Source organism: Chiloscyllium punctatum, chromosome 38 (assembly GCF_047496795.1).
Source record: "Chiloscyllium punctatum isolate Juve2018m chromosome 38, sChiPun1.3, whole genome shotgun sequence".
In the NCBI taxonomy this organism is placed as follows: Eukaryota; Metazoa; Chordata; class Chondrichthyes; order Orectolobiformes; family Hemiscylliidae; genus Chiloscyllium; species Chiloscyllium punctatum.
The window spans coordinates 2,643,044-2,668,823 of NC_092776.1; the positions used below are offsets into that span (position 1 = coordinate 2,643,044).

The 25,780-nt window shown below is 41.6% G+C and overlaps 1 protein-coding gene across 4 annotated transcripts in view; it reads right to left on the reverse strand.

Moving 5' to 3' along the window:
* add3a (adducin 3 (gamma) a) overlaps positions 1-25,780 on the reverse strand; it is a 276,962-nt gene that overhangs the window by 44,423 nt on the left and 206,759 nt on the right. For all 4 annotated transcript variants that reach the window (XM_072557054.1, XM_072557056.1, XM_072557053.1 and 1 more), the window contains 5 exons: positions 18,510-18,590; positions 6,382-6,531; positions 6,118-6,261; positions 4,502-4,600; positions 455-628 (listed from right to left, as the gene is read on the reverse strand). In XM_072557054.1, coding sequence (XP_072413155.1) covers positions 455-628; positions 4,502-4,600; positions 6,118-6,261; positions 6,382-6,531; positions 18,510-18,590 — 648 coding nt within the window. The remainder of the gene's footprint in view (positions 1-454; positions 629-4,501; positions 4,601-6,117; positions 6,262-6,381; positions 6,532-18,509; positions 18,591-25,780) is intronic.

The following is a 25,780-nucleotide window of genomic DNA, read 5'->3' on the forward strand; positions in this document are numbered from 1 at the left end:
GGGAAAACATGCCTGCACTTCAAAGAATGTCAATGGTTCTTTTATGGCTATTTGAACTTGTATGTGAGGAATGCAGGTTCAGCCATGATCTTATTGAGTGCAGAGAAGGCTCAAGGGACCTACTTTTGTTCCTATTTCTTATGGTTTAATATCTAATCCAAAAGATGGAATCTCAACACCCCTTCATTTCTGCACTGAAGTGGCTGACTAGATAATGCTGGCAAGTCCTGGAGTGGACTTGCCAAAATCTCCTCACTCGGGGACAAGTGTACCATCGCTATATCAAGACTGATGTCTTTCCTTGTAAATTAAATCCTACAAGATGTAAATGGTTTTGAATCTCAATTCAAAAGTAAAGCTTTACTCACTAGCACTCTTATCTGTAGTAGAGTACTGTTAAGTGAGGCTTGGAGAGATTTGAAAGCAAAAATCAGGATCTTGAAAATATACACACCAAATTGTCCAACATTCTCATCATAGCTTCAAATTCCTGTTCTCCAACTCTCCACTTCTGTGCGACTCCCATATTAACTCCATCAATGGCCACCTTGTGTGTGTAAGGCTTGAATTTTTCCAAATCCAGTAGCAGCAAGTTATCCACACTACCTGCACTTGCCAGGGCTCTCACCTACAAATAAATCACTTTGTTAAAAGCACATAGATCACTTCCAGGTTTTAAAAGAATAATATGGATCAATAGAAGCAATATTTTGAAAATCATTCCAAAAAATATTTTCACTGTACAAGTAGCATGTTGTAATTACACAGACATTTTGCAGCATTGTGCATGTGTTATATACACAGGAGAAAGTGAGGCTTGCAGATGCTGGACATCAGAGTCAAAATATGTGGCGCTGGGAAAGCACAGCCAGGTAGGCAGCATCCAAGGAGCAGAAGAGTTGACATTTCGAACATGTTCCCTTCATTAAGAATGTGGGAGCAGCCCAAGGGGGCTGAAAGATAAATAGGAAAAGATGGGGTTTGCCAACCCCCACCCCCCCCCCCTCCCCCACCCAGCCCCACCCTCAACCCCTTCCCATTTATCTATCAGCCCCCTTGGGTCACCCCCACATTCCTGATGAAGGGCGTATGCTTGAAATGTCAACTCTTCTGCTCCTTGGATACTACTTGACTGGCTGTGCTTTCCCAGCACCACACTTTGACTGTGTTATATATATGTTCAACAATGTAAGGCAGCACCATTCATAGAATAAATATTCAATGCACATGTAAGTTCAACATATGTAGTGTTGCTTATTGAAAATGATTTGTAAATAATAATTTATAGAAATATAAAAACTGCAAAATGATTACTTACTCTAATAAGCTCTTTATTAATAGTTTTAAAAATTAATTTCATACAACTGAACTCCTATCGAACTGAAAACATCTGAACCAATTTTAGTGAAAAAGCACTTCAATGGATTGTGTTAAGTCTCGGCCAGTTATGACTAAGTACTATGAGTGGGTTGAATTTGAAGGAAAAACTCTTTCTACAGGGATTCACAAGTGATATGAACATTGACATTCATACATTACTCCCTCTCTTACGTGGATTATTTAATGCATGCTCCCCTTTCTCATTTTCTACCTTTACAAAGATTTCCAACAATTTCATGATCAGACACATTGGTTTCATATACTCCAGCCTGGTGCAGCAATGATAGCAATTCCTTGTATTGTGAAAGGCATCTCTCTAAGCATGGCCAAGGGAGAAGACCATAACCGTCACAGACACATGATTTCTTGCAACAGTTTCCAGTTTACAAAGTGATGAAACACATGTTTTCTGATAACAGTTGGAACAGCACAGTTATCAAAGACATGGTGAAAACATTGATTTTACGTAACTTTGAAAAGTGAAATTCTTTTCCCAAATTTTTATAGAGTTTAGACATGTGATCACTAAATGTGCTACTATTGACAGTGGAACATGCTGAATGAAATATGGGGCTAGATTTAAGTTTTAGAAGTGAGACAGGACTGTAAAGATACCTGTGAACAAGAATGAGTATGGAAATGAGTGTGGAAATGAGTGAGGGAATAACAAATGAATGGTTGCAATTTACAATTATAAATATCTGTGTTAGATGGCTGAAATGGGAAGCATTGAATACGGTGAACTTCGAGTTGACAAGAACTTTGTGATTTGAGATATTTAAATAATTGATGGCAGAGAAAGGAATGTGGAAATTGGATTTGCAATTTATATGATAAGAGGTTTGGAATTACCATTCAAACAGCAATCAAACTACAGGATAAACAAGCAGTCATTGAAATGGTATAGAATTGAGGTATAGGTGCTGAGCATAGCTCACGAGATAGTAACCCAACCTGGCCAATTAGTGCCCCATCAATCCATTCTCCATCATCAGTAAAGTGATGGAAGGGGTCATCAACAGTGCTGTTACACAGCACCTGCTCAGCAATAATCTGCTTAGTGACGCCCAGTTTGGGTTCTGCCAAGGGCCACTCAGCTCCTGACTTCATTCCAGCCTTGGTTCAAACATGGACAAAAGAGCAAAATTCCAGAGGTGAGGAGAGAGTGACAGCTCTTGACATCAAGGCTACATTTGACAGGGGTGACATCAAGGAGCCCGAGCAAAACTGAAATCAAGGGATATCAGGGAGCAAAATCTCAGGTGGTTAGAGTCATACCTAACACTTGGAATTTGGTTATGGGACGTCGGTCATCTCAGCTCCAGGACATCTCTGCAGGGGTTCCTCAGGGTCATGTCTTAGGTCCAACCATCTTCAGTTGTTTCATCAAAGACCTTCCCTCCATCATAAGGTCATAAGCAATCAATGTTCACTATGATTGCACAATATTCAGCACCATTCGTGAATCCTCAGATACTGAAACAGTCCATGTTCAAATGCAACGAGATCTGGACAATATCTGGGCTTGGGCTGACAAGTGGCAAGTAACATTCGCACCATGGAAATGCCAGGCAATGACCATCATCAATAAGAGACAATCTGTCGTCCCTTGACATTCAATAGTATTACCATCAATGAAGCCTCCACTATAAACATTCTGGGAAGGGAGGGAGGGGGGGGGGATTTAACCATTGACCAGAAACTCAACTGGCATATAAATACAGTGGTGATACGAACAGGTCAAGGGCAAGGAATGCTGTAACGAGTAACTCACTTTCTCACTCCTGAAAGTCTATCAACCATCTACAAGGCACAAACCAGGAGTGTGATGGAATATTCCCCACTTTCACTTCAAGTTTATAATTTTCACCCTGTTCCCACCTTCATCTGGTTCAATGATTTGGTGGAAAACACAGCTGGTTTAATTAGTCAATTTGCGGATGACACCAAGATTGGTGGAGTTGCGGATAGTGAGGAGAATTGACAGAGGATACAGCCAGATATTAATCAGAGGCACGGGCAGAAAAATTCACAACTCCTCAGACACTGAAGTAATCCATGCCCAAATGCAACATGATCTGGTCCCCTTGACATTCGATGGTAACTGAATCCTCCACTATCAACATCCTGGGAGTTATCATTGATGAGAAACTTAACAGGACTCATCACATGAGCAGGTCAGAGGCTAGGAACACTGTGGCAAGTAACTCACCACCTGATTTCCAAAAGCCAGTCCACCACCCATATGGCACAAGTCAGGAGTGTGATGGAATACCCCCCACTTGTCTGGATGGGGGCAGCTCCAACAACACTCCAGAAGCTTGACAACATCCAGAACAGAACAGAACAGAGCAGAGCAGCCCACTTGATTGGCACCACATCCAAGAGCACCACTCTCTCCACCAGTGACGCTCAGTAGTGGCAGTGCGTACAAGATGCTCTGCAGAAATTCATCAAAGATCCTCAGCCAGCACCTTCCAAACCCAAGACCACTTCCACCTAGAAGGATAAGTACAACAAATATAGGAGCACCAGCACCTTCAAGTTCCCCTCCAAGCCACTCACCATCCTGAGTTGGAAATATTCACTGTCACTGGGTCAAAACCTGGAATTCTCTCCTTAAGGGCATTGTGGGTCAACTGACAGCAGGTGGACTGCAGCAGTTCAAGAAGGCAGCTCACCACCACCTTCTGAAGGGCAACTAGGGATGGACAATAAACGCTGACCAGCCAGTGATACCCACATACCACTAAAAAAAAATCAATGGAAACCAAAGTTTATTTTTGCCCTTAGGACAATACTTCTTCTGTGACCTTTGGTAAAAATATGGAACTATACATAGACCAGATATTGGAAAGTGAAATGTAATTGTTTCTTTAGTTCACACACCAGTGTATATATCCAAAATACTCTAAAAACAGTACACAGTATGGGTTAATTAAAATATTTCAAAAGTTACCTAGTCTATTAAGATCAACTTTGATATGAAAAACATTTCTAAAACTTGTTCATTACATTTAAAAGTAGGAACCAGATTTTCCAAGTGTAAAACAGGTTTGAATGCTATTGCTATTCATAATGTAAATGATTGGCATCAGTTGTATATTATTTTTAGTGTTACCTGGATTTCACAAGCCAACTGAACTGTGTAGATATAGTGAAAAGCTTCCTCTATGGTCTCACCAAGTGCCACTACACCATGGTTTCTCAGAACCAATACCTGAAAATAAAATCAAGATTAGATATGATAGAAAACAAATAAATATTTAAGCTTTGATTTAAGTCAATGGCCAATTTAATATTTTTTTTTCTATTTACTTTTGTTACAAAACGTTTTCTTTCCTTTCCCTTCTCTTTCTTCTCTCCTGAAGGTACTGAAGATGCAAAGCTTTGCCATTTATATCATCCAAGTAACTATTAGTGAGGAGGCTCGATAGCGAGGTTAGTGGAGCATCACAACGGAGACGATTATGTCATAAAATGAATCATACAGTATGAAGACTAGTTGGCCAAGTGATTAGATTAGATTAGATCCCCTACAGTGTGGAAACAGGCCCTTCATCTGCAGATACTTTGCTTTTGAATTTCACAGTGATAACAATCTTCGAACTTTTAAGTTTACTCTGCTAAGTGTTGTGAAGGTATTTAAACCCTTGTGATGACTGACCTTCAACCTCAAATGATCTGGTATAATGTCACAAGTAGCTAGGTTGGATTTGTCCTGCTTTTTGTGGACAGGACGCACATGGGCAATTTTCCACATTATTGGGTAGATGCCAGCTATGAATATACTGGAACAGCTTGGTGAGGGGCATGGGCAGTTTTAAAATTTTCAGTTCAAGTACTAGGATGTTGTCAAGGCCCATTGCCTTTGCAATGCTCAGCTCCCACATTATTGAGGGTGGGCATATTTATGGAGCCTCTACCAGTAGTTAGTTATTTGATCACCACCATTCACTACTGCATGTGGTAGGATTGCACAGTTTAAATCTTATCTTTGATTGTGGGATCAGCTTTTTCTACCGTATATTGCTTCTGCTGTTTGGCATGCAAGTTTTCCTGTGTCACAGCTTTACCAGCTAGGACCTCATTCTTAGGTAAGTCTCCCTGCACTCTACATGAGCTACACCTCGTCCCAGTTTGCAAGTAGGTTAGATATTTGTTGGGAAATAAAGTTACAGATTGTGTTTGAATATGATGTTACTTTTCCTAAGGGTACATAGCACTTCATAGATAAGCATTTTTGATTTGCTAGATCTGTTTGATATCTATCCCATTTAGCATGGAGCTAGTGTGATACAACATGATGGAGAGTATCCTTGATGAGAAGGTGGGAGTTCATCTCAAAGACGGTGTGATATGCACTCCTACCAATACGGTCATGGACAGACGCATCTCTAACAGGCAGACTGACAAGGAGGTCAATTAGGATCGTCTAGGCGGTTTCCTCACCATCTGTGTCAGACCCAGTTTAGAAGTTACGTCCTTTATGCCTCCACCAATTCATTCAATATTATCAAACCACTCTTGGTGATGGAAATTGAGGTCCCCACCCAGAGTTTATTCTTTGTCTTTGCCACCCTCGATGCTCCTTCCAATTGATGTTTAAAAATTTGTTTTTAGTATGTAACACAACCAAGGTGGGAGAAATAGGAAGTTTGGGAGAGAAAGGGAAGGGATAAAGTAAAAAATGTAAATTTTCCACCTTGAACACTGTAATGACTATTGCAATCTTACCTTGCAAGCTGTACCTAGACACTTTTGGAGCTGAATTCGGTCACTCTCTTCATCGAGTGAACCCTGATAATCATAATATGCGACATTGCCTACAACCATAGCTTCCTGGGATATTGGCAGAATACCACACTTCATGGTAGAAACCTGTAGGTGACAGGGAATTGAGGTGGGATAAATAGGGGAATGAGAAATTTTCCTGAATTGCATGAAATAAATCCTCCAAAATTTAGAACACAAAAAAATGCAAAATAAAAGGTCACTTACAGCAGCAGCTGCTGGTGTGTGTATATGTACAACACATCGAACATCAGGGCGTATTGCATAGATGGCAGCATGGGGACTGAATGATGCTTGGTCAATTCTCAAATTAGTGCTTCCCTGGTCCACTACTTCACCTAGTATGTTAACTTTCACCTATATGTAGAAGACATACATGAACAACACTGATTTTTCTGGACTTTTTGTTTTAGAAAGAGGTGAAGAAAATAACAAGCTAGCCTTGCTTTTATATTTTCAAACTGCAAAACAATTCTTAAAAAGACATGACTAATTTTTTTTTGTTCCAGAATGTCAACTGCATTGTTTATTTTATAAACATATGGTCTTTCTACTACTGCTGCTGACAAGTTCTTACATGTAATGTTCATAAATGCTCAACCATGAAGTATACAGAAATACAGAGGTCAAAAGGTTCCAGACTTAATTTTCAAGTTCTATTGGATAACTAATCACAGCTTCAGTACTCCTGGTTGATAGGAAAAAGAAAGAATAAACCAGACACTCTGATTACTTTGCTGTGATTCTTGCTAAAAGGTTTACATTGGAAATGTGATCAAGTTCAACACAGATGTGCACTTGAAACCAACAACTGTTTGTGGATCGACTTCAGTCACATCTTTCTGAAAAGCAGCCAGGAATACAATTTTTATTGGCATTTTCATTGACTTTAGGAACAGAAATTAAGCCATTCAGCCCATTCAATCTGCTCTGTCATTCAATCATAGTTTATAAATTTCTCAATCCCATTCTGCTGCTTTCTCCCCATAAGCCTTGATACTCAAGAAAATATCTCAATCTTAAACATACTCAATGACCTGGCCTCCACAGCCTTCAGTGACAAGGAATTCCATAGATTCATCACTTTCTTGCTGAAGGAGCTTCTCCTTATCTCTATTCCAAAAGGTCTTCCTTGACTCTGAGGCTATGCCCTTGGGTCCTAGTCTCTCCTCCCAATGGAATCAACTTCCCAACATCCACTCTGTCTAGGCCATTCAGTATTCTGTAAGCTTCAATTAGATCCACACTGGAAAAAGATAATGTTGTAGAGAAGAATACGGAGATACAGGCAACTAGACTAGAAAAGATTGAGGTTCACAAGGAGGAGGTGTTAGCATTTCTGGAAAGTGTAAAAATCAATATGTTCCCTGGGCCGGATGGGATTTATCCTAGGATTCTCTGAAAAGCCAGGGAGGAGGAGACTGCAGAGGCTTTGGCTTTGATCTTTAGATTGCCATTGTCTATAGGAATATAGTGCCAGAAGACTGGAGGATAGCAAATGTTGTCCCCTTGTTCAAGAAGGGGAGTAGAGAAAACCCTGGTAATTATAGACCAGTGAACTATACTTCGGTTGTGGGTAAAGTGTTTGAAAAAGTTATAAGAGATAGGATTTATAATAACATATAGAGGAATAAGTTGATTAGGGATAGTCAACACTGTTTTGTGAAGGATAGGTTGTGCCTCACAAACCTTATTGAGTTCTTTGAGATGGTGACCAAACAGGTGGATGAGGGTAAAGTAGTTGTTGTGGTATATATGGATTTCAGTAAGGCATTTGATAAGGTTCCCCAAGGTAGGCTATTGCAAAAAATACAGAGGCATGGGATTGAGGGTGACTTAGCGGTTTGGATCAGAAATTGGATAGCTTAAAGAAGATAGAGGGTGGTGGCTGATAGGAAATGTTCATCTTGAAATTCAGTTGCTAGTAGTGTAGCACAAGGATATGTTTTGAGGCCACTGATGTTTGTCATTTTTATAAATGGCTTGGATGAGGGCATAGAAGGATGAGTTGGTAAATGTACGACTAAACGTGGAGTTGTGGACAGTGCAGAAGGATGTTGCAGGTTACAGAGGGACATAGATAAGCCTAGCGAGTTTTGAAAGCTGCAGAGTTGAGGCAATGGAGTTTAAGATGGAAAAGTGTGAGGTGATTCACTTCGGAAGGAGCAACAGGAATAAAGAGTATTGGCCTAATTGTAAGACTCTTCATAGTGTAGATGAGCAGAGAGATCTTGGTGTCCACATACATAGATCCCTGAAAGTTGCCACCCAGGTTAATAGGGTTAAGACGGTTTTTATTGGTAGAGGGATTGAGTTTTGGAGCCATAAGGTCATGCTGCAGCTGTACAAACCGCTGGTGCGACCGCACTTGGAATATTGCATACAATTCTGGTCACCGCATTATAGGAAGGATGTGGAAGCTTTGGGAAAATGTTCATAGGAGAATTATTAGGATGTTGCCTTGTATGAAAGGAAGGTCTTATGAGGAAAAGCTGAGGGACTTGAAGCTGTTTTCATTAGAGAGAAGAAGGTTGAGAGGTTACTTAATTGAGACATATGAGATAATCAGAGGGTTAGATAGGTTGGATAGTGACAACCTTTTTCCTCAGACGGCGATGGCTGTCACAAGGGGACATAGCTTTAAATTGAGGGGTGATAGATAGAGGACAGACATCAGAAGTAGATTCTTTACTCAGAATAGTAGGGGTGTGGAATACACCGCCTACAACAGTAGTAGACTAGCTAACTTTAAGGGCATTTAAATGGTCATTAAATAGACATATGGATGAAAATGGAATAGTATAGGATAAAGAGACTTCAGATTGGTTCTACAGGTCAGTACAACATCGAGGGCCGATGGGGCTGTACTGCGCTGTAATGTTCTATGTTCTATCCCCTCCCATCCTTCTAAAATCCATCAAATATAAACTCAGAGCCCTCAAACATTCCTCATATGTTAAGCTTTTCATTCCTGGGACCATTCTCATGAACCTCCTCTGAAAATGTTTCAGGGCCAGTACATCCTTCCTGAGATATGGGGCACAAAACTGCACACAATACTCCAAATGTGGCCTTTGTAAGCCACAGAAGTATATCCCTCCTTTTATATTCCACTCCTCTCAAAAAAATGCCAACATTTCACGTGCCTTCCTAACTACTGACTAAACTTGCAAGTTTACCTTGAGTGTGTCATGGACTAGAACACTTTGCACTTCAGACTTCGGAATTTTCTCCCCATTTAGAAAATAGCCCATGGTTCTATTCTTTTTACCAAATTGCATAACCTCACACTTTCCCACATTGTATTCCATCTACCATTTCTTTGCCCACAGTCCTAACCTGTCCAAATCCTTCAGCAGCCTCCCAGCCTCCTCAATCACCCGCCTGTCCACTGTTACACTGCCTACCCTGTACAGTCCAATTCCACCATTTGGGAAAGCTAATTATCATTTTATAAGCAAGCATCCAGTGCAACAAAACATAGCACATTATTATCTCACTCCAGGGCAGAGAGAGAAAAAAATTATACTGAATGTTCAGGATACATACGTGGATTTTTTGACCAATGATAAATGCCCTTGAGAAAGTGCTGATGAGCTGTTTCTTGAACTGCTGCAGTCAGCATTGTGCCATTACGTAGGGAATTCAAGGCTTCCGATCCAACATTGCTAAGGATGACACATTTCTAAGTCAGGATTGTGCTACTTATACAGGTACTTGCAGCCACACTTGCTGCCCTTATTCATTTCAAAGGGATGAATATGGAAGCTACTGTCAAAAAGGTCTTGCTGATTTCTGAAGTGCTACTGATGGGACATGCTGTAGCCACAACAAGCTGGTGGTGGAAGGAGTGAATATCTCAAGTAATGGATGGCTTATCAATGAAGCAGGCTGCTTTATTCTGCATGGTTTTGAATTTAGTGAATGTGATTGGTGCTGCACATATACAGGTAAATGCAGAGTATTCTATTATATTCCTAAATTGCACCTTATAGATCATGGGAAGGCTTTGTGGAATTAGAATGCAAGATGGTCACTATAGCCTCTGACTTGTGCTTATAGTCACAGTGTGTGACAGAGTGTGGCCCTGTTAAGTGCAAATTGGTACTGCTAATGGTGCGGAATCAATGATGGCAATAACGGAATATCAAGTAGAGAACATTAGACACTCTCTCCTGTTGTAAATAATAATTACTTGCCATTTGTGTGGAACAAATGTTATTTATCAGTTGTCAGCACATGTCAGAAAGCTGTCCACGTCTTTTTGTACATGGACACAAACTGCTTTATCATTAGACAAGTTGGAAATGGAACTGAACACTGTACAATCGTCAGTAAACCATCAAAGAAATAGTTGAAGATGGTTGTGCCGAGAACACGATCATGTGGAAATCCTGTACTAATATCTAAAAGTTGAAATAGATGATTGGTCTCCAATAATCAAAATCATTTTTCTTTGTTCTACGTATGACTCTACCCAGTAAAAAGTCTCCCCTGTGCTCATCAACTTCAAGTTAACCAAGGTCAATACTGTCTCAACAGCATGGACCGTCATTCTTGCTTCATCCAAGGTTTACTGAGGTCTTAAGCCAAGTGGTCCTAAGAGAATTGTTTCCATAGGTAGAGCTTGGCACAGGAGTCAAATTTACAACAAACAATATTTGTTTGACATTTCTTATTCCCTTGATTTTGTGTTACCTGCTTTTAGTAAAGAAAGTAACATTCTTGGGATAATGATCTTCCGTTTTCCTGAATGTCATAAAAACAAATGTAAATGAAAACCTCAATTATACAACAGTGCCTCAAATATTAAAATGTGAAAGGCTACTTTAAAATTTACAGCTTTGGCTTTCTTACAGATTTCAATAAACAGTGGCCTAAACATTATTTTCCTTTCCTTTCCTGTTCAAGCAGTGTGTTTATTTCAACTTCAGTGCTAGAATAAAAGTTCCTTAGGCAAAAGGGTTTGGGTTTTGCAATATGGATTTTGGAAACAAAAAGCTAAACTGGATCATTCTGAAGCACTGCATGAAGACTATGTTTCTTGGACTGCAGCAAGTGCCAATTTTCTTTCATCATTATGTATGGGCGTTGAGAAAAACTCACTGGCATACTGATCACAATAATAGTCCACAAAAACTTATCAAGGGTTTTTAAGATCAGCAAGAATCTGTGGATAGAACCAATAGGCTATGATTTTTGATAAGATTATTGATAAGAATTTCATTCTACAGACTGCTGCTGGTTTTGTTTAATATTTATAACATTTTCTGCTTCTGTTACTCCGAATTAATCTTTGTTTAAATTGAAACTTAATTCTTAAAAATTTGACTTTTTTTCTGATTTTTAATTGAAACACAACATAGATCACATTGCAAGTAAAGATTCTATAAGCATACAGAAACATTGAAATCATAGTCCCTTTATTTCACAATAGGTCACAATACTAAAGCTGTGAGGGATCATTATTCTGCAAAAAAATTCAAAAGCACCCAACCCAACAATTTAAGAAAACGATCCGCTTCTTTTACTTTTTTTAGTTCATTCATGGGACGTGAACATCGTTGGCTAGGCTAGCATTTATTTCCTATTCCCTAATTGCCCAGAGGACAGTTAAGAGTCAACCAACTTACTAGAGCCAAGAGTCACATGTAGGCCAGATCAGATAAGGAGACAGGTCTCTTCCCTAAAGGGCATTAGTGAACCAGATGTTTTTTTTTCTGCCAATCAGCAACAGGTTCACGGTCATGCTTAGATTCTTAATTCAAGTCTTTTACTGAACTCAAGTTCAACTACCTGCTGTGGTGGGATTTGAACCCTGGTTCCGAGAACATTACCCGAGTATTTGGATTATTGGTCCATTGACCACTGCCTGAGGTTACCATGAATACTTCTCCTTCTTAACCTCGCCCCTTGCCCGAGGTGTGGCGACCCTCAGGTTAAACCGGCAGTTGTCTTTCTAATGAGAGAGCAGCCCTATGGTCTGGTAAGACTATGGCACCTTTACTATTATTATAGTGATACTGCTTTTTGTCCACCATCACTCCTTAAATCAGAAAGATTATGATTCCCCTTTTTATTAGTCTGTATTTCTGGCATTTTCATTTTTTGTTAGAACAGATCAACGTACATGATTTGTAGTAACAGCAGTGGATGGTCTTATTGGGAAAAATAATCAATACATCACAACAGTAACTTCAAAACTACTAATTTGGGTGCAAAGTACTTTGGACATCCTGACGTTGTGAAATGCACTGTGTAGATGCAAGTTTTAAAAAATAATGTGACCTTATATTTTATTGTATGAAACACAATTTGACTTCTATCATTCAAATAAAAGTTGAGATTTTAATTAGCTCTGGATATTGAACGACTGGAGCACCTCTAGTTCCAGTGATCTACAATGAAAATGTAGTTCATTACTTTGAAAAAGAATCACTGATTAATGAGAGGTTATATTCTCAATATTATAACTCTTGTATATTGTTTCCTCTCCTCCATTTAAATATGCTCGCATCTAGATATTAGATTTTGCTGGAAGCTTTAAAATAATCAATAGAACAGACTGCTGAAAGAAATGTAATGTTCAGCAATGCATGTTGTATGGGACTACAGTACAATGAAAAAAACTACAAGAACAATCTAAGTTATAATACTGATTTCGGAAGATTAGCGGTCAATTTAAATCAGTAATTAAATCAACAAACACATCGACCTGGACCCAATATACCGGCCACTACAGTGGACAGCTCGAACTGACAACCGGAAGCGGCAGAGACAGGCCACGATAAATGCCGGAGGAAACAGCACAGAAGTGCTTCACAGGAGGCTCCCAAGCACTGAGGATGTCACCTAGACAGGGGACGAAACGTTTGCAAGACAAATTCCCAGCTCGGTGAACAGAACCACAACAACGAGCACCCGAGCTACAAATCTTCTACCAAACTTTGAATTACTATTTTCATTTCTGAGACTTAGTACAAAAACATGACATAAGCCTTGTAAACATACCACATTGTAATAACTAAATAAAAACATTAACTCATGTCTACATAGTGCCCAAATAGGAGTGGCATCCAGAAGGAAAGTTATAAAGTAGAATTTGATCTTCCACGTAAGGAGACATTAGTGCAGATGACCAAAAGCCTTTTTTTAAAAAATTCATTCACTCGACGAGAACATTGCTGACTCGGCCAGCATTATTGCACAACCCAGACAGCAGTTAAGAGTCAATCACATTGCTATAGATCTAGAATCACGTGTCGTCCACACAGGTAAGGATGGCAGTTTCCTCCCCTAAAGGACATTAGTGAATCAGATGGGGTTTTCCTCACAATCAATTCATGGTCATCATTAGATTCTTCATTCCAGATTTTTATTGAATTCAAATTCCACCATCTGCCCGGGGTGGGGGGTGGGGTGGGGGGGGTGAAGAGGGGTGGTGGCGGGGTTCGTACCTGGGTTTCTGAATTAACAGTCCAGTTATAATACCACAAATGTATTGACTCACCCTTAAATTGATTGAAGTAGTAGGTTTTGAGCAGTACCTTCAAAAAGCAAAGATAAGTCAAGAGGCTGAGGAGATTAAGGAGAAATTTCCAGAGTATAGGGCTTTAGTCATTGAAGCTGTGGCTACCAATGACAGACTGGCCAAGAATATAAAGGAGGATAGTAAAAGCTTTTTTAGGTATGTCCAAGGCAAAAAAATGGTTAGGACAAAAATTGGGCCCTTGAAGACAGAAACGGGAATATATTACTGGGAACAAAGAAATGGCAGAGGAATTAAATGGGTACTTCAGATCTGTGTTCACTGGGGAAGACACAAGCAATCTCCCTGAGGTAACAGTGGCTGAAGGACCTGAACTTAAGGGAATTTATATTTGCCAGGATTTGGTGTTGGAGAGACTGTTAGGTCTGAAGGTTGATAAGTCTCCGGGACCTGATGGCCTGCATCCCAGGGTACTGAAGGAGGTGGCTCGGGAAATCGTGGATGCGCTGGTCATTATTTTCCAGAGTTCAATAGAATCGGGGTCGGTTCCTGAGGATTGGAGGGCGGCTAATGTTGTGCCACTTTTTAAGAAGGGTGGGCAGGAGAAAGCAGGAAATTATAGACCAGTTAGTCTGACCTCAGCGGTGGGAAAGATGCTGGAGTCTATTATAAAGGATGAAATTACGGCACATCTGGATAATAGTAACAGGATAGGACAGAGTCAGCATGGATTTATGAAGGGGAAATCATGCTTGACTAATCTTCTGGAATTTTTTGAGGATGTAACTCGGAAGATGGACGAGGGAGATCCAGTGGATGTAGTGTACCTGGACTTTCAGAAAGCTTTTGATAAAGTCCCACACAAGAGGTTAGTGAGTAAAATTAGGGCGCACGGTATTGGGGGCAAAGTACTAGATTGGATAGAGAATTGGTTGGCTAATAGGAAACAAAGGGTAGTGATTAACGGCTCCATTTCGGAATGGCAGGCAGTGACCAGTGGGGTACCGCAGGGATCCGTGCTGGGACCGCAGCTTTTTACAATATATGTAAATGATATAGAAGATGGTATCAGCAATAACATTAGCAAATTTGCTGATGATACAAAGCTGGGTGGTAGGGTGAAATGTGATGAGGATGTTAGGAGATTACAGGGTGACCTGGACAAGTTAGGTGAGTGGGCAGATGCATGGCAGATGCAGTTTAATGTGGATAAATGTCTGGTTATCCACTTTGGTGGCAAGAACAGGAAGGCAGATTACTACCTCAATGGTATCAAATTAGGTAAAGGGGCTGTTCAGAGAGATCTGGGTGTTCTTGTCCACCAGTCAATGAAGGCAAGCATGCAGGTACAGCAGGTCGTGAAGAAGGCTAATAGTATGCTGGCCTTCATAACAAGAGGAATTGAGTATAGAAGCAAAGAGGTGCTTCTGCAGCTGTACAGGGCCCTGGTGAGACCACACCTGGAGTACTGTGTACAGTTCTGGTCTCCAAATTTGAGGAAAGACATTCTGGCTATCGAGGGAGTGCAGCGTAGGTTCACGAGGTCAATTCCTGGAATGGCAGGATTGTCTTACATGGAAAGACTGAAGCGACTGGGCTTGTATACCCTTGAGTTTAGAACACTGAGAGGGGATCTGATTGAAACGTATAGGATTATGAAAGGATTGGACACTCTAGCAGGAGGAAACATATTTCCACTGATGGGGGAGTGCCGAACCAGAGGACACAACTTAAAAATACGGGGTAGACCATTTAGGACAGAGATGAGGAGAAACTACTTCACCCAGAGTGTGGTGGCTGTGTGGAATGCTCTGCCCCAGAGGGCAGTGGAGGCCCAGTCTCTGGATTCATTTAAGAAAGAATTGGATAGAGCTCTTAAAGATAGTGGAGTCAAGGGTTATGGAGATAAGGCTGGAACAGGATACTGATTGGGAATGATCAGTCATGATCATATTGAATGGCGGTACAGGCTCAAAGGGCTGAATGGCCTACTCCTGCATCTATTGTCTATTGTCTAATAATGAAAATGAGAATACTTAAGGGGCCAGAAATGGAGGAAGACAAAATACAGAAGGTTGTAGTGGCCACAAAGGTCAAGGCAATGGAGTAATTTAAACGAGGATGACAATTTTAAAATGAAGGTTTATTATAATGGTCACCCTTTTATAGGAAGGATATTCTTAAACTGGACAGGGTTTAGAAAAGAGTTACCAGGATGTTGCTGGGAATGGAGAGTTTGAGACACAGTATAAAAATAGACTGGAAAGGCTCGAAATTTTTTCACTGGAGGGTTGAGGGGAGACCTTGAGGTTTATAAAATGACGAGGGACGTAGAGAAGGGCCTTTTCCCTAGGGTGAGGGAGTTCAAAGTCAGAGAGTATATTTTTAAAGTGAGAAGAGAAAGATTTAAAAAGAAAGAGGGGCAACCTTCTAAAAATTGTAGAGAGTGATTTGTGTGTGAAATGAACTGCCAAAGAAAGTGGTGGATGCAGGAACCATTACAACAGTTAAAAGATGTTTGGAAAAGTTCATGAATAGAAAAGGTTTGGAAGGATATGGGTCAAGCACAGGCAGGTGGGACTAGTTTACTTTGGGAACATGGATGGTGTCCACTGGTTGGACTGAAGTGTCTGTTTCCATGTTGTACGACTCTATGGTGTCCTTGACAGGCAGCATATAAATGAGAAGAATAAGAGTAGGACAGATCCTTGGGGATTGCAGCTGATTCTCTGGTTAAAGTGAAGCAGATAAGAAGAGAACTAAGTCAGTCCAGTCTCTACCCTTTGGATGACAGTAAAGAAGCACTGCAAGAGGATTGTACAACCATGTCAAAAGCTGCAGACAGATTGAGAAAAGCAAAGAAAATTTTACCATTGCAACAATCATATCTGCAGTTCTATAATGACTTTGATAAGCTGTCTTGGTGCTGTGGTAGCAACGGAAATCTGACTGAAAAGTGGAATGCACTGAAAAATGGGTGCCAATTTGTTTAGGGAGGTGGGAAAGGAGGAGAGAGAGAACAAGAAAGACAGATAGAGATACATATGATTTATTCAAGGACAAACAAAGGTTAAAAATGGAGCAGTATTATGCAAGAATGGAGGTGGGCTTTTGTGGACAACAGTGATAAAGGTATATTTGAAAGAGAGGTACAGTACATGAACGGGAATAACTTAGTAATTTAGCAGGAATAGGGTTGAGACAGCAGGAAACGGGTCTTGTGAACAAGTTGAAGAGAAAAGTGAGAAGCTGGAGAAAGTTGAAAATTCAACTTCTCGGAGTTCCCTCCAGCATGAAGTGCTTTACAATTAGCATTATGTGTTGAAGAGTGATTAGCAAGATGTTCAATAACCAGTGAGTCAAGATTTATTCCAATACCAGCAGTTTTTACTCATTCTGTTGTAACAAGAGGATTGAGGAGGGTAGAGCAGTAGGTGTGATCTATATGGACTTCAGTAAGGCGTTCAACAAGGTTCCCCATGGGAGACTGCTTAGCAAGGTTAGATCTCATGGAATACAGAGAGCACGAGCCATTTGGATACAGAACTGGCTCGAAGGTAGAAGACAGAGGATGGTGGTGGAGGGTTGCTTTTCAGATTGGAGACCTGTGACCAGTGGAGTGCCAGAAGGATCGGTGCTGGGTCCACTACTTTTCACCATTTATATCAATGATTTGGATGCGAGCATAAGAGGTATAGTTACTAAGTTTGCATATGACACCAAAATTGGAGGTGTAGTGGACAACGAAGAAGGTTACCTCAGATTACAATGGGATCTTGATCAGATGAACCAATGGGCCGAGAAGTGGCAGATGGAGTTTAATTCAGATAAATGCGAGGTGCTGCATTTTGAGAAAGCAAATCAGGGCAGGATGATACACTTAATGGTAAGGTCCTAGGGTGTGTTGCTGAACAAAGAGACCTTGGAGTGCAGGTTCATAACTCCTTGAAAGTGGAGTCACAGGTCGATAGGATAGTGAAGGCGGCGTTTGGTATGCTTTCCTTTATTGGTCAGAGTATTGAGTATAGCAGTTGGGAGGTCATGTTGCCTGTGTACAGGACATTGGTTAGGTCACTATGTTGTGAAACTTGAAAGGGTTCAGGAAAGATCTACAAGGATGTTGCCAGGGTTGGAGGATTTGAGCTCTAGAGAGAGGTTGAATAGGCTGGGGCTGTTTCCCTGGAGTGTCGGAGGTTGACGGGTGACCTTATAGAGGTTTATAAAATCATGAGGGGCATGGATAGGATAAATAGACAAGGTCTTTTCCCTGAGGTGGGTGAGTCCAGAACTAGAGGGCATAGGTTTAGGGCGAGAGAGAGAAAGATATAAAAGAGACCCAAGGGGCAACTTTTTCATGCAGAGGGTGTATGGAATGAACTTCCAGAAGTAGTAGTGGAGGCTGGTACAATTGCAACATTTAAGAGGCATTTGGATGGATATATGAATAGGAAGAGTTTGGAGGAATATGTGCCAGGTGCTGGCAGGTGGGACTAGATTGGGTTGGAATATCTGGTCGGCATGGACGAGTTGGATGGAAGGGTCTTTTTCCATGTTGTACATCTCTATGACTCTAGAACAATCGAGGTTTATTCAATATATCATTGTACTTGCATGACACTGTAATATTTTGCTATAAATTCTGAGTCTTGTGGTCCTGCTACACAACCACCTGAAGGAGGAGTAGCACTCCGAAAGCTAGTGCTTCCAAATAAATCTGTTGGACTATAACCTGGTGTTGTGTGATTTGTAACTTTGTCCACCTTAGTAAAAATTCATACATTTCCAATTATTTATCATAGAACCTTTGAAAAAGGAACAATTATATAAAAGATATGTGCAAACTTACAAGGTTGGAAGCAGTGGCTTCAGCATATGAGAGGCCCTTAGGAATAATGAGAAAATGTTCCTGTTCTTTGCTCACTCTGACCTAAGAGAAAGAAAATTAAGATTTCAAAATATTTCATTTTAAATAAAATTTATTAATCACCAATGTAATGTCACTGTACAGATAATTCTCAAAAGGTGTGTCATTGTACAAAGTAAGACTTTGTCCAGAATACACATAGTATAAACATTTGAACAGAAGCAGACTGTTTGGCCCATTGAGTCCACTACGTCTTTCAATGAGATTATGTTTGATCTGATAATCCTCAATTCCTTTTTCCTGCCTTTTCCAGAAGACACTTGCTTCCCTTACTGATTAAAATCTATGTCACAGACTTTGAATACACCAATTGACTCAGCCTTGACGACCATCTGGCATAAAGAATTTTACAGATTAACTACTGTCTGACAGAAAGAAAAAAAATCTTCATCTATCTTACTTAGGGTCAGAGAGTCATAGACATGAACAGCACAGAAGCAGACCCTTTGGTCCAACTTGTCCATGCCGACCAGATATCCCAACCTAATCCAGTCCCATTTGCCAGCACTTGGCCCATATCCCTCTAAACCTTTCCTATTCACTTATCCAGATGCCTCTTAAATGTTGCAATCGTACCAGCCTCCACCACTTGCTTTGGTTGCCCCTTAGGTCTCTTTTATACCTTTCCCCTCTCACCCTAAACTTATGCCCCCCAGTTCTGGACTCCCCAAGCCCAGGGAAAAGATTTTGTCTATTTATCCTATTCATGCCCCTCATGATTATATAAACCTCTATAATGTCACCCCTCAGCCTTCGACGATCGAGGGAAAACAGACCCGGCCTATTCAGCCTCTCCCTATAGCTCAGATCCTCTAACCCTGGCAACATCCTTGTAAATCTTTTCTGAACCCTTTCAAGTTTCACAACATCCTTCCGATAGGAAGGAGACTAGAACTGCATGCAATATTCCAACAGTGGACTAATCAATGTCCTAAAAACCTGCAACATGACCTCCCAAGTCCTATACTTGATGCTCTGACCAATAAAGGAAAGCATACCAAACATCTTCTTCGCTATCCTATCTGCCTGTGACTCTACTTTCAAGGAGCTATGAACCTGCATTCCAAGGTCTCTCTGTTCAGCAACACTCCCCAGGACTTTACCATTCAGTGTATCAGTCCTGCCCTGATTTGCTTTCCCAAAATGCAGCACCTCACATTTATCAAAATTAAACTCATCTGTCATTTCTCAGACCCATCTGATCAAGATCCCGTTGTAATCTGAGGTAACCTTCTTCGCTATCCGCTATACCTCCAATTTTGGTGTCATCTGCAAACTTACTAACTATATCTCCTACGTGCATATCCAAATCATTTATATAAATGACGAAAAGTAGTGGACCCATCACTGATCCTTGTGGCACTCCAGGGGTCACAGGGCTCCAGTCTGAAAAACAACCCTCCACCACCACCCTCTGTCTTCTACCTTCGAGCCAGTTCTGTATCCAAATGGCTAGTGCTCCCTGTATTCCATGAGATCTAACCTTGCCAAACAGACTCCCATGGGGAACCTTGGCAAACGCCTTACTGAAGTCCATATAGATCATGCCCACGTCTCTGCCCTCATCAATCCACTCTGTTACTTTTTCAAAAACTCAATCAAGTGTGTGAGACATGATTTCCCATGCACAAAGCCATGCTGACTATCCTGAATCAGTCCTTGCCTTTCTAACAACTTGCCCATCACAGACGGCAGGCACACCGGTCTTTCATTTCCTGGCTTGCCCTTACCACCTTTCTTATTTAATGGTAACCCTTTGGCTAACCTCCCATCTTCTGGCACCTCACCTGTGACTATCAGTGATGCAAATATCTCAGCAAGTGGCCCAGCAATCACTTCTCTAGCTTCCCACAAAGTTTTAGGGTACACGTGATCAGGTCCTGGGGATTTATCAACCTTTATGTACTTCCAGACATTCAGCACTTCCTCCTCTGTAATATGAACATTTTTCAAGATGTCACCATCTATTTCCCTATATTCTATATCTTCCATGTCCTTCTCCACAGTAAACACTGATGCAAAATACTCATTTCGTATCTCCTCCATCTCCTGTGGTTCCACACAAAGCTGCCTTGCTGACCTTTGAAGGGCCTTATCTGCTCCCCAGGTACCCTTTTGTCCTTAATGTATTTGTAAAAACCCTTGGGATTCTCCTTAACCCTATTTGCCAAAGCTATCTCAGGTCCCCTTTTCGCCCTCCTGATTTCCCACTTAAGTACACTCCTACAGCCTTTATACTCTTAAGGATTCACTCGATCTTTCCTGTCTACATCTGACATATGTTTCCTTTTTCTTAACCAAACCCTCAATTCTATAGTCATCCAGCATTTCCTATCAGCCCTTCCTTTCACCCTAACAGGAATATACTGTCTCTGGACACTCGTGATCTCATTTCTGAAGGCTTCCCATTTTCCAGCTGTCCCTTTACTTGTGAATATCTGTACCCACAATCAGCTTTTAAAAGTTCTTGCCGAATACCATCAAAATTAGTCTTCCTCCAATGTAGAACTTCAAATGTTAGATCTGGTCTATTGTTTTCCATCACAATGTCAAAACTAATAGAATTATGATCGCTGGCCCCAAAGTGCTCCCAAACTGACACCTCAGTCACCTGCCATGCCAGAGTCGGTCAGGTTTTGCACCTTTTCTCGTAGGTATATCCACATACTGACTCAGAAAATTTTCTTGTATGCTCTCAACAAATTCCTCTCCATATAATCCCTTAACACTATGGCAGTCCCAGTCTATATTAGGAAAGTTAAAAAGAACTGCCCTGTTTGACTTGCTTCTTTTCTCAACTGTACCAGTCTCAGATTGATCTCTTTTCTCAATATCTCGCTGGGTTCTCTCCCACCCGCACCTTCCCCCCACCCCCAAATCCTTACTTGCTTAAATCCTCCCAAACAGCTCCAGCAAATCTTCCTGTCAATTTCTTAGTCCCCTTCTGATTCAGGTGTAATCCATCCTTCTTGCCCTTGCTGAGATCATGCCCTCTGGCCCCAAACTCTTTCATTACAAGAAAACAGCTTCTCAAGTCCCCAAAGAACCTGGTATGTTTCAATAAGTTTTTCTCCTTCTTCTAACCTCTAATGGAAAAACAGAGAATCTTCTCTGGGCCAGCTCCAATGCCAGTATATCTTTCCTTGGATAAATTGACCAGAACTGCACAGTATTCCAGGAGAAATTGAGGACTGCAGATGCTGGAGTACCAGAGTTAAAGGTGGAAAAACACAACAGGTCAGGCAGCATCAGAGGAGGAGGAGGAGAATCGATGTTTTGGGCATAAGCCCTTCATCAGGAATGAGGCTTGTGAGCCAAGAGAGTAAGAGAACTAAATGGGGCTGGGGGGGGGGGGGGGCGGGGGTGGTGGAGGTTGGAGAGGAGGGTGGAATTGTTAGGTGGGAAGGAAGATGGACAGGTAGAGAGTGTGGTGCTGAAAAAGCACTGCAGGTCAGGCAGCATCTGAGGAACAGGAGAATTGACTTTTGGGCAGAAACCCTTCCTCAGGAATGAGGCTGGAAGCCTCCGGGGTGGAAAGATAAATAGAAGAGGGGTGGGGTTGAGGCGGGGAGAAGGTAGCAATAGATGGATGGAAATGGGAGTGAAGGTGATAGGTAGAGAGGAGGGTGGAGTGGATAGGTGGGAAGGAAGATTGGCAGGTAGGACAGGTCATGGGGACAGTGCTGAGTTGGAAGGTTAGAACTGGGGTAATTTGGTGGGGGGGGGAGGGGGGGGGGGGGAGAGAAAGAAATGAGGAAATTGGTGAAGTCCACATTGATGCCCTAGGGTTGAAGCGTCCCGACACGGAAGATGAGGCGGTCTTCCTCCAGGCATCGGGTGGTGAGGGAATGGCGATGGAAGAGGTCTGGGACCTGCATGTCCTCGGCAGAGTGGGAGGGGGAGTCGAAATGTTCGGCCACAGGCCAGTGGGGTTGATTGGTGCGGGTGTCCCGGAGATGTTCCCGAAAGTGCTCTGCAGTCTCCTCAATGTAAAAGGAGACCACATTGGGAACAAGAGATACAATAAATGACATTTGTGGATGTGCAGGTGAAACTTTGATGGATGTGGAAGGCTCTTTAGGGCCTTCAACAGAGGTGAGGGAGGTGGTGTGGGCACAGGTTTTGCAATTCCTGCGGTGGCAGGGGAAGGTGCCAGGAGGGGAGGATGTGTTGTTAGGTGGCATGGACCTAACCAGGTAGTCATGAAGAGAACGGAAAGCAGATAGGGGTGGGGAGGGAAATATATCACTGGTGGTGGTGTCCATTTGTAGCTGGTGGACCCCTCTGTTTCTTCCTCTCCTGATGTCCCCACCAGTACCCTTCCACTGTCACACTTATTCATTTGGCTGAACTGGTCCTCACCCTCAACATTTCTCCTTCAAATCCTCCCACTTCCTCCAGACAAAAGGAGTAGCCAAGGGCACCCGCATGGGCACCAAATATGCCTGTCTGTCAGCTCCGCCACCTACAATTTCCAGCACCACACACTCCGTTCTGATCTCCAGTATCTGCAGTCCTCAATTTCTCCCAGATGAACAGGTAGGACAGGTCATGAGGGCGGTGCAGAGCTGGAAGGTTGATCTAGGATAAAGGTGGGGGAAGGGGAAATGAGGAAACTAGTGAATTCCACATTGATCCCGTGTGATTGGAGGGCCCCAAGGTGGAAGATGAGGCGTCCTTCCTCCAGGCATTGAGTGGTTAGGGTTTGACAATGGAGGCGGCGGCCCAGCACCTGCATGTCCTTGGCAGAGTGGGGAGGAACTTAAAGTATTCAGCCATGGGATGGTGGAGTTGCTTGTATTCCAGTTGTGCTTTGGCTAGTGCCTTATAAAGTTTTACCAAGATCTCCCAAAATTTACATTCTATTATCTTTGAAATGAAGACCAACAGTCTAATTGCCTTCCTACTTATCCAGTGAACGTGGATGCTAGCTATTTGTGATTCAAGTAGGAGGATCCTCAAATCTCCTTGTACTGCATCTTTCATTCCTCAATTAACCAAACTCCAGCTCTTCTATTCTTAATGCAAAGGTGCATAAGTTCACATTATCCTACATTATATTCCATCTGCCAAGTTTTTGTCCACTCACTCAACCTATCTTTATCTCTGTGTTAACCCTTTGTGTCATCCTCACTCTGTTGTCCCACCTGTTTTTGTGTCATCCTCAAGTGTCACAATAATATATTCCCACCATCATCTAAAGTCATATATGTTGTAAATAATTAAGGCCCCAACACTGCTACCTGCGACACTATGATGGTTACAAGTTGCCATTCTGAACCTCCTTTATCCCAACCCCGTTTTCTACTACTTAGCCAATCTTCGATCTCTGCCCAACATGTAGGGAATAGTATATTATCTCTTATCAGTAGTCTTGTGTAGTACATCAAACATCTTTTGCAAGTCCAAATATATTACATCTAATTATTCCCTTTACCTATCATGCTTGTTACCTCAAGTGGTGCTTGTTTCCTCTCTCATCCATCCATTTTTTAAGCTTTGATTATTTAGTATTTTTGGAATGCTATTAACACTGTTGACTGCAAAGACTGTTGCCAAGTATTTTTCAACTCCCCTGGTTCATTTCTTGGTTCTCCATTATTGTTTCCCCTACCTCATTCTCTAATTCTCTCATGTTCACTTTGGCCTCTCTTATTTTTTTTAAACATATTTAAAGAAGCTCTTACTATCTATTTTGAGATTATAGCTAGTTTCTCCCTTTTAATTATTTTTGGTCAACTTTCCTAGACTTTTAAAATTTTTATAATCCTTCAGTTTAACACTAATCTTTGCCATATTGCATATGTTTTTTTAAACCCTGGCCAGTTTTTCACCTTAGAGTTGTTTCTCCTCAGTGGGATATATCTTTGCTGTGACTGATGACTATTTCCTTAAATATCTGGCCAATGTTCCTCAACCCTCTTTTCTACTAAACTCCTTTTCCAATTCACTCCAGCCCATTTTGCCCTTATCCTGACGTAGCTGCTCCTACTTAAAATTTAACACAGTTGTTTCTGACCCAAGTTTCTCATTCTCAAACTGAATACTAAATTCTGTTGATCATGGTGACTTGTTTTCTCGAGAATACTTTTACACTGAGATTGTTTCATAAACCTGCCTTGTTATTTCTCACCAGATCCCAGGTAGTGAGATTCTTGGTCAGATCCATAACATGCTGTTCTAGGATAATGTCCAAATATATTCAGAAACTTATCAACAGCTAGGTCCATTAGTTAAAAGGCTACATGAAGACTTGAATGAAGGGAATCTTTGTGAAAAACTGATTTTGAATTTTGTGCCAGAAGGGTCGGCATGGACGGGTTGGACCAAAGGGTTTGTTTCCACGCTGTACATCTCTCGGACTCTCTGCACACTGGGGAATGGAATATGTTGTATCCCGGACAAACGTTGTCCAATACTTTCAAGAAAAACAATCACTGTAGAATGAATCTCTCATTGCATTAGGTGGCACTTTAGAAAAACGGGCAGCACTGTGGCTCAGTGGTTAGTACTGCTGCCTCACAGTGCCAGGGACCTGGGTTCGATTCCCACCTCAGGTCGACTGTGTCTGTGTGGAGTTTGCACATTCTTTCCATGTCTGTGTGGTTTTCCTCCAGGTGCTCCAGTTTCCTCCCACAATCCAAAGATGTGCAGGTCAGGTGAATTGGCCATGCTAAATTGTCCATAGTGATAAGTGCAGGGGTAAATACAAATTAGGGGAATGGGTCTGGGTGGACTTGTTGGACCAAAGGGCCTGTTTCCACACTGTAGGGAATCTAATCTAATCAAAGCTTTTCTTTTATACCAGTCGAATAGTTTTCCATTCTTTCTCTTCATACTCTCTTTTGCTTACATGTCATGCATATTGGGACCAAGTGAATACCAAATCTAGGTGGTTATTTTTTCCTTGATATTGAAATGCCGGCAGTCCATTTCACCTTAGATGCACCACAGCTGAGCTAGATGCTGTCCCCACCTGAAGATCAAGTGAATCATTCAAAGCATGGATCTCCAACCAGTAACACAAGTAATCCTTCTGCATTGCCTACTCACTCTATGGGTACACCACACCACCGTTCTCCAGCACTAACTGCTATAAACAGTTTCATCTCACTTAGTCCCTCCCTTTGGCTTATTCCAGAAAAAAATGGCCCACAAAGGCAGAGAGTGAGCCAAGGTGGGTGAAGAGGAAC